This window comes from Lathyrus oleraceus, chromosome 7 (genome assembly GCF_024323335.1).
Source record: "Lathyrus oleraceus cultivar Zhongwan6 chromosome 7, CAAS_Psat_ZW6_1.0, whole genome shotgun sequence".
NCBI lineage: Eukaryota > Viridiplantae > Streptophyta > Magnoliopsida > Fabales > Fabaceae > Lathyrus > Lathyrus oleraceus.
The window spans coordinates 528,388,908-528,399,627 of NC_066585.1; the positions used below are offsets into that span (position 1 = coordinate 528,388,908).

The following is a 10,720-nucleotide window of genomic DNA, read 5'->3' on the forward strand; positions in this document are numbered from 1 at the left end:
CCTGAAAATGAATTATAGGAAAATTAAGGATGAACTCGTGCATTTACTCTGATTGACTTCAGAATTTTATCATCTTTATTAATTTATAATGGGCCGAGTGTTGAGATTGACTCTAAAATAGGTGATGGTATGTGATTTTTATTGTTCTCTTAATGGTTTTTGACCTATTGATAGTGGTTATCTCGATAAGTGCTCTAACCTAATTTCTTTGAAATTGGTCTTTGGGCATTTCACTTACCTGGTTTTTACTTTATTATTATTAATATCTTTTGCCATTAAAAAAATTGAGAAAACTAGAAATAACCAAACATCGAGTTAAATAACACTAAAGTTTGAACAATAAGGTGATCCATATACATCAAATTCTTAAATACCATAAGTTTTTGCAATAAATAGAAAAAGTTGCAAATGATTGTATTTTGCTTGCGAACACAACTACTTTTCCATAATATTTCCACTCCTCTTTACTTTATCTTTATAACTAGGTTTAACTATAATGCCATGCACCTGTAATATCCATTAAAGTGATGAATATCATATCCTAAATTAAAATATGAATATGTAGAAGAGCAAATATAACGAGAATATCATATATAGAGTTTATATATTATAAATATAAAAAAAATTGATTAATTGTAAAAGTTTTTTTTTTTTAAATATATAAAATTTAAAATATCAGATATACCTGATGAAGCATAGTCTTAGAGTAGGCATTATGATATTAATAATAGAGACCTCCTATATAATAAAATGACAAGATAGTATAAGAACGATAATAACTATAAACGATATGCAAACCTTTTCATGTCATAAAAATCTAATTAAAAAAAAGTATATGGCATAGCATATATACCCTGCCACCAGTCTCCTCTTGTAGCCATTTCGGAATCATCTTCTCCTCCATTATTATTGTACTATTAAATTAAAAATCAAGTTAAGAATTCTTGATAGTAAGAAAATTATAAACCATATAAATATAATATACTCCAAATAATAGTAATTTATCTAAAGTCAAAGATTTGTTTATGTTTGTAACACAATATATAGTTTTAAATTTAAATAATTGAATTTACGGTATCAATAAATTACAATCGTGTTATTTTATAAGTTGTTAAATTCAAATAATTTTAATAATTAAGAGTCGATTGACAATGTAAGATATTTTTATAAAAATATATTTATTATAAATTAAATAAGTTATTGAATACATTATCACTTACCAAGGAGTTGAATGAAGCAATTTGTGAACTTTGAGTTTGAGGATATATATCTTGGCCACCATATAAAATGGATGAACTTAGATGACATGTATCCTTTTGATTTTGATTCTGGTACAACCAAGACATGTCTGTATTTTTGGTATTATGAGCCCCGCCATTGTCGTCCTTAAAGATGCTATGTATTCCTAGAAGATAACAAAATGAAAAATAAATGAGTATTATATATATATTTTTTGTCTTAACCATAGGATTTATAGAAGAAAATAATTCTACAAATTTAAATTTTAGGTGGAAGGTAAATAAAGTCTAATAAAAAATTATTTTAAACAAAATTTTAACTCGAGTTTTTTAAATTATTCGTTCTTAACTTAGACTGGTTAAGTAAACCTCTTGATTTAAAAAAAATATTATTTATAATATTAAAGATTTATTTATAAATATATTAAAGATATTTTGGTGGAGTTGAGGGATATAAACACTAAGGGCTGTTTGGTTCCCTTTTCAAAAATAATTTTTTAAGTTTTTGAAAATTGAAAAATTAAAAACTCATTTGATAAATAATTTTTAGAAAAATAGTTTTGAAACTGTTTTTGTTTTTAGTTTTAAAAACTAAAAAATTAAAATTTATAAAAGCTGTTTTGCTTTTGAATTTCTAAAATACCAAAATTGAAAGAGAAAATGGGTGATGTACTGACATTGTAAATTTATTACACTGTCAATCAATGACGACCATACATCCCGTCAAGTTAGACTGAAAATTTTAAAATACTTGTATGACATGGTAAAATGATATATTTTTATTGGATGATAGTGTAAATTTGCAATAGAAAATGTGTTTTAATTATGTTTATATGCATAAGGGAATTATTTGTACAGGAAAAACTCAATAAATGGAAAATACTGTGTTTGCATAACGGAACACACTAATTTTCATGTTTATAACATGCATATTATATATTTTGTCTACTTTTTATTTTTTATTAAAATTTAATTATCATTATTTTATGTATTAATTTTGTTGTGATTGTTTATCTTTTTTACATGAACACTATGTGAAATTAAATTAAAAAATATTTAATTTATAGAGAACAAATAAAAATTTATAGAATTATAAAATAATAATTTGTAAATTTCATCCCTTTTAAACAAATTAAATTAACAAAAACACAAGTAAAATGATATGATCGGAATAAAATTAACTTGCAAAGAGTATTTTACAATAAATTAAAGTGAACTATAAAGAGTTTAATGGAAATGTAGGTAAAAAATTGACTCGATCATCCAATAAAAATATATCATTATGCTATATTACATAAATAATTTAAAAAAAATTCAATATAACTTAGCGGATATAATCATTATTGATTGAAAGTGTAAAATTAATTTACACTATCAGTCAGAGTATAATTCATTTTCTCAATTGTAAGATAATTGTTTAAAATTTTAAATTAAAAAAATAAATTAATCAATTATGTAGATTGAAAGAAATGATTTTATACTCTTTTTAATATAGATAAAATTTTATCATTTCCTTATAATCACACTATTTCTAAAAGTAAGAATCAAATAATATTTGAATTAGTTTTTAGAAACAACAACCAAACAAAATTTTTCTTTTATTATCTCAAAAATAGTTTTACAAAATACCAGCTTCTAAATAAATTTTTATTTTGTTTTCATTCTAAAAACAATTCTTAAAACTAATTTTTAAAATAATTTTTAAAAACAAAAAATTGAAATTGAATCAAACAAACCCTAAGTCCCCCGAACAAATGGAGTTTAGGGGTTAGAATTTTTTAACTCATCTGATTACGTGGAGATTGTGGTTTTTTTATAGATGTTTTAGGTGTATGGTGTGTAATCTTTGTAGCTAGGCATGACATTTTAGTCGTTTTCTCTCTTCAACGGGGAAGGACATTGGAGTTTTGATTCATCATGGTGAAAATATGTGTCTCTCTTTTTGAATTAAAAAAGGATGACCATTTTGAATGATTTGTTGATAGTAATCTTAGAAAAATAAGATCAAGCCTTCATACTTCCTTTTGGGAGGTTCTTTGCTTAGAATCCATTCCTCTAAAGGTTAAATTTTTTGTATATATGTTTTCTAACTCCATCCAATTAGATGGGTCGGTGGGAAAGATCAATAGACTGAGTCGGTGTCTCATCTAATTGTTAATTGTGAGTTAGTTTTATCTCTATGGTATAAGATGTTCTAATGATTGGGTTGACATGTGATTCTTCTTAGTGACCATAATCTTCTCTTTTTTTTTAGTCTTTTCTTTCTTAAGTAGTAGGAATAAGACTAGGGGTGATGTTGTTATGATTTAACACATTGTAGTCTAGATCATTTGGAGAGTATGGTGTCATTTTTAACAATGTTACAAAAAAATATGAAAAAGATGGAGAAAAAGAATTTTTTTTGTTTGAAAATGATTTATAAGTAGATCAGAGGTCAACCCATGCATGTACTTCGTCTGACTTCAAAACCCTAACAATCTCAACCTTAACTAATAGTGGATCAAGTGTATACCATTTTATTTTTATCTTGTAGGAGTTTAATCTGTCAATGGTGGTTCTAGCCGTGTGAGCTCTATCTTGAATCCTAAAAACTTGGTCTTTTGTTGCTTTAGTGATTTTCCTTACCTTTATTATCAGTTTTAGTTTGTTATTCTCATTGGTTGTGATGTTTATTTATTATTGAAATTTTATTTGTATTGTTAGTAATCTTCTAAACACTTCTTGTACTTAGAGATTATTTTTATTTTAATGTATTTAGATAATTTTTATTTTTTATTAATATATTATTTTCTTCATATATATATATATATATATAGATATATATATATATATAGATATATATATATAATATATATATATATAATATATATATATATATATATATATATATATATATATATATATATATATATATATATATTATATATATATATATATATATATATATATATATATTATATATATATATATATATACACTCACCTTATTTTTTAGACAAAATAATATAATAATGAGATATATGAAAAACATCATCAATTAAATTTAAAGGATAAAAAATCAAAATTAAAATTAAAAAAAGAAAATTTTATTATCTTTTTACAAATATAAAAATTTGATAATTGTTATGAATAATGCAGATAAGAAAAATTAGGAATAAAATAGAAAAAGTTATTCTAATAATCTAAATTAAAATGGAAGGTGATAAAGTCTGAACAAATATTTTATAATTAAGTCCTGTTAAGTAATTGACTTCAACCTCTTGGTTGAAAATACTTATCATATTTAATATTAAAGAATTGTTTTTTTGAACAAATTAAAGATATTCTTATCTAATTAGGCATAGATACAATGCACTTATTTTTTAGACAAAATACATTGTAATTATGCGACTAAATTATAATTTTATTCCTTCTATTTTACGAAAATAGGTTTTTATCTTTCAAATTTATAATGTTTTGTTCCTCTATTTCTGTATTTAAAATTTATCAAAAATCTATTTTTAACAAAAATAAAAAAAATAAAAATAACGTGTCACTTGCTAACATAAAAAATTATTAAATAATTAAAAAAGATTAAAAACAAAATATATAAATTATACATCATTAATAAATAGACATGAGCTATGATTGGTAAAAATAACGGTTAATTGATAAACTTATGATTTATAGCTTATAACTTATAGTTGATCGATGATTGATAATTGATAAACTAATTGAATTGTTTGATAAAATTAATGGTTCAAATTACTCATAAATATAAAATAACATAAAATATATTTCTTTACATATAATGTATGAATGTTTTATATTTAATTAAAATAGATTATAAAGAATAAAAAAAATTAATTAAAATAATAAAATTAAAAGTGAAAGAAAATAACAAATTAAATTTATAAAATAAAACGTTATTTGAAATAACATTTAAAAAACTAGTAAAATAGATTATAAATTTGTGATGAAAAATCATGAAACAAATTTTTTAATGTCATGCGCACTTATAAAACTATAAGCTCAAAGATATCTAAGAGAGCCATGGTATCAACTATCAACCTTAAAAAGTGATTTTTCTATATTATATTTAAAATTATTATAAAAAATCTTTTATACCATAATTGAATGAAAAAGAGTACACTACCTTGATTTTCAACTTTGGAGTTCACTATCTCATTCTTAGTTTTGCTGCCACTTGCTTCAAATCGCAAAGATTCTCTTCCTAAAATCTGAAACAAAATAACTCAAGACATAAAAAAAAAATTAGAGTTATTCCATAAATCCTTTTAAATATGAGCTTCAACATTTAGATAAATTTAAATACCATAAGTATGAAATGACACCTACAAACAATAATGATATATTGATATATTGACTAATAATCGATAATAATTTTAAAAAAATATGATATATGAATAAGTGTTATATTATATCATTTATAGGAGACTATTTTGATCGGATCACGTAGATCATAAAACTATAAAACTAAAGATATGAAAAAACAGTACCTTAGGTGATTGAGTTGAAAAGATAGAACCATAAATTCCTACCGAAGAGTGAGATATTTTAGACCCAAAAATTTGAGAACCAAGTGAAGAAGAAGTACCCTTTTGCTTATTCTTTGTTGCCATTCTTTCTTCTCTAATAAAAAGCCACTCTCTAATATAAAGAGGTCAAAAAAATGAAAAACAAAAACAAAAATTCAATTACGTTTTTATTTGGAAAGAAACAAAAAGAAGGAACTGAAAAAGTGATGTATGAAATGTGTGTTTTTTCAAACTATTTTAAGGAAGAAAATATGGTAAGTGACGTATGAAATGAGTTTTCCTCTTTTTTTTTCTTTCATTAATTATAATTTAATTGTTTTTATTAAATAAATTAATGAATAAAATTCATTTTTTAAAAATAAATAAGTCTGATGCTGGAGTTTGAACTGCACTTTTACATCTGATATTTCTACAAATCTATCTATTGAACTAGCTTAACAAGATCTATTAATTATAATTTAAGAAAGTCATAAATTATTTTTATAAATACGAAGTATTGAGTTTGAATCGAAAAGTGTATTATAATATTTATTTATTTTGGTTGAATTAGTAAACTTTGCATTCCTTTTTTAAAAATATTTATTGTTTTCTCTTTTTTTCATTATTATTATTTTTAAATAAAAATAAGTTATTAAATGAAAAAGAAAAAACAAAAAAAAAAGATAGAGACATAATACTAATCCATCAAACAAGTAACAAAAACAATGTAGGACATACCTAACTTATCATTTTTTTTTTTTTTAAAGTATAAGTAAGAAGTGAATTTCGTCGGTTGTTATAAAAAACAAAAATCATGTATTGATTAATCTATTTGTATATGTATTTTTCTTTATGAAAATATAAGATATTTTGAATATAAATAAACATATAATATATAAAGTATTTTTTTTATTTAATTAAAAGATATTGATGAACAATACCCACATTATCACGAATGACCAATATTAAATCAGTTTTAAGGTAAAGATTTCTCTAATTCATCATATTAGTATATTTGATAACAAACGAAATTGCATACAATTTATGATGAAAGGAAGTGCAATATGAAAATAAATAAAAGATGAAAAAGGATAACCAATTAGGTTTCCAATAAATAATTGAATTCAATTATTCTTGATGCAGAAACCGTATAATGAATGATATATATATATATATATATATATATATATATATATATATATATATATATATATATATATATATATATATATATTATATATATATATATATATATATAATATATATATATATATATATATATATATATATATATAGGAATTGCCATTAATTAGTAGTAATAGAAAAGGCAAGCATATATTTTATTAGCTCAATATCCTCCCTCAAGCTGAAGCATTAGAGATGTCTATCATGCCAAGCTTGGATATAAATGAATTGAATTTCGGAGGGGTCAAAGCCTTTGTGAGAAAATCTACCAACTGCTCTTGTGATGAAATTGGTAAAATTCTAAGAGTACCATCTTGAACATTTTCCCTTACTAGATGACAATCTATTTCAAGGTGTTTTGTTCTCTCATGAAACATGGGATTGGAAGCAATATGAAGAGCGCTTTGGCTATCACAATATAGCATAGGCTGTCGTGTGGAGATAACATGTAAATCTTTGAACAAGTGAAGCAACCATTATAGTTCACATGTTGCTTTAGAAAGAGCTCTGTATTCAGCTTCAGAAGAAGACCTAGATACAGTTTGTTGTTTCTTAGCACGCCAAGATATCAAGGAAGAACTAATAAAAAAACAATATCCTGAAGTTAATTTTCTAGAATCAATGCAACCATCTCAATCGGAGTCTGAATACCTCAAAATCTGCACCTCATAATTTCTAGGAAATAAAAGGCCTCTTCCAAGATTATGCTTCAAGTACCTCATAACTCTACAAGCAACACTATAATGTGTCATGGTTGGAGCATGAAGAAATTGACTTAGTTGTTGAGTTGCAAATGTGATATATGGTCGAGTAGTATTCAAATATAACAATCTACCAATTAATTTCCTATATGCAGCAATATCCTCATAAGGCTTACCATCATCTTGATGCAATTTAATGGAAGGATCAAGAGGGCTACCGGCTGGTTTGGATCCCAATAAACCTGAATCATTCAATAAATCCAAACAATATTTCCTTTATAAAATAGTGATCCCAATTTTGGAATGAGCCACTTCGAGGCCTGGGAAATATTTAAGAATTCCTAGGTCCTTTATCTTGAAGTTACAATCGAGAATATGTTTGATCCTTTTAAATTCATCGAGAGAAGTTCCTGCTAAGATCACATCATCAACATAAACCAGCAAGGCAGTAAATTTATGACCATTTTTCAACGTGAAAAGTGAGTAATCAGATGTAGATTGTTGATATCCTTCCTTCACTAACAAAGATGTCAATTTTTCATACCATTTCCTGCTTTCTTGTTTGAGACCATAGAGACTTTTAAGAAGTTTACACGCTTGGTTAGGTTTGATACATGAAACACCATCTGGAATAGTCATATAAACTTCTTCTTGTAATTCTCCATGCAAAAACGCATTTTTTACATCTAATTGATGCAAATGCCAAGAATTAATTGAAGCAAGAGCAAGTAATGTTCTAACTGTAGTGAGTTTTGCAGCCGATGAAAAGGTATCAAAAAACAATGCCTTCAATCTGATTATACCCTTTCGCAACCAACTGTGCTTTATACCTTTCAATAGAGCCATCTGCTCTATGTTTAACTTTGTATACCCACTTACTACCAATAGGTTTCACATGAGGTGGAAAATCTACTAGAATCCAAGTGCCATTTTTATCTAATGCATCTAATTCAGATTTCATAGCTATTTGCCAACAATCATACTGACTTGCTTCTTTAAAAGATTTTGGCTATGTGCAGTGTGTGATAGAAGAAGAAAAAACTTGATGTGAAGGTGATAAATGTGAAAAAGAATGATAAGAGGTGATAGGGTAAGGAGTACCTGAAGACTTTGATTTTCTTGAGCCATTGGAAGCATTGCACACATAATTTGCAAGATAAAATGGTGAATGTCTTTTCCTAGTAGGTTGATGTTCTGAGGTAGCTGATAGTGGAGCGAAATCTGGGGGTATTGTGTTATGTGATATAGTGTCATTAAGGGGGTAGAAAGTTGGAACATCATCTTCAAGTGTTCTGCCATGAGAATGATATTTCCAATTGGAATGTTTTGAAATTGGATTATATGGAAAAATGTGTTCATGGTGTGTGGTATTTCTAGAAACAAAGATTTCCTTATTGTTTAGATCAAGAAGTATAGATCATTTCATGCCACTTTTAAAGCCTAGAAACACACATTTTTTACCTCTGGAATCCAATTTTGTTCTATGTGAATGTAAAGTAGATGCATAAACTAAAGATCCAAACACTTTTAAAATTTTCAAATCAGGTAGCTTATCATGCATCAAAAAATATGGTGATTTATTTTCAAGAAGAGGACTAGAGACACGGTTTATGATGTGACACATCATAACACCAAAATTGTTTCGGTAAATTTGAATGAAACAACAGAGACCTGACTACATTCAATATATCTTGATGTTTTTTTTTACTCTTCCATTTTGTTGTAGAGATTCTACACAACTTTTTTGATGAATAATTCCTTTGGAAGAATAGAAAAAAGACATCAAAAATTCTGGGACATTATCAGTTCTTATGGTTTTAACAAGGGTGTTATGTTGTGTTTCAATTAGCTGGACAAAATTCATGACATGTTGACTAACTTCAGCCTTAGATCTCATAAGAGTAACCCAAGTATATCTACTGAAGTCATCAACAATAGTAAGAAAATAAGAAAAACCACGAACAGATTTAATAGTAAGAGGACCCCATATATCAAAGTGAATTAGATTAAAAGGTTTCATGGCTTTATTAAAACTCCTTTGATATGGTAATTTTTTTTGTTTTGCAAAATGGCATACATCGCAAACTCCTTCTTGATCTATAACAATAAAGGGAAATTCAGAATGTAGCAAAGTCATTCTAGAGTTAAAGAGGCGACCTAGTCTAAAATTCCATAATTCATTTTCTGATATGATGACAGCAGAGTTACAAGGGGTAGCAATTACATTCTGAATCTTATCTAGCATAACCAAGTGATACAATCCTTCAATGAGTTCAGCAGAACCAATCGTCTTCAATGACTGAGGATCCAGAACAAGGCACTGTGAATTAGTGAAACTAACCAGACAAGGTAAAGTATAACAGAGTTTGGCAACTAAAATTAGATTCAAAGAAAAATTAGGAACATAAAGGACATTTGTTAAGAAGAAACTTTGAGAAAAATAAATTGTGCCAATTTGTTTTGCTACGGCAAAATTACCAATAAGTAATCTAATAGAAATATGACTAATATCATGAAAAGAATGAAACCAATGGGATGAACCACAAATGTGATCACTAGCTCCTGAATCGATGATCCAAGAACCAAGAGTTATGTTATTAACACAAGAAGAAAAAATAGAAATATTACCTTTGTCATCGACTGATGGATGATCAGTTGATTGGAATGAGCTCACCTGATTAGAAGCATGTGCAGTAGATTGTTTACCAATACTAGAAGCATGGAGTAGAGACATAAGAGTATTATACTGCTCATATGTAAGGGCTGGCGGGGCAGAACTTTCGGTAGCAGCATTATGAGCTGCATAATTTGAACTTTTCTTTTGTAAATGAGGTGGAACTTCATGCTTGTGATAACAAGCATAAACAGTATGACCTGATTTGTCACAAAAAGTACAAACTCTCTGTCCAGATTTAGAACCAGTCTTATTGTTTCTAAAACTTGATCTCTTATTTTCAGCAGTATTAACAAGGACTTTGGAGTCATCATTAACTGAAACGTGATGAACAATTTGACGTTCATGCTGAATAACCATTGAGAAAATTTTATTCAAGCTAGGTAAAGGATCTAATAGCAGAATT

At 26.2% G+C, this 10,720-nt stretch overlaps 1 protein-coding gene across 1 annotated transcript; it reads right to left on the bottom strand.

The window, feature by feature from the left end:
* Positions 1–300: 300 nt before the first annotated feature.
* LOC127106070 (uncharacterized) lies at positions 301–5,934 on the bottom strand. Its single transcript, XM_051043353.1, has 6 exons — positions 5,737–5,934; positions 5,373–5,457; positions 1,221–1,405; positions 854–914; positions 686–738; positions 301–507 (listed from the first exon to the last, which is right to left on the bottom strand). The coding sequence occupies exons 1-5, from the start codon at positions 5,857–5,859 to the stop codon at positions 722–724; spliced, it is 471 nt and encodes a 156-aa protein (XP_050899310.1). The 5' UTR covers positions 5,860–5,934; the 3' UTR covers positions 301–507; positions 686–721.
* Positions 5,935–10,720: the final 4,786 nt, after the last annotated feature.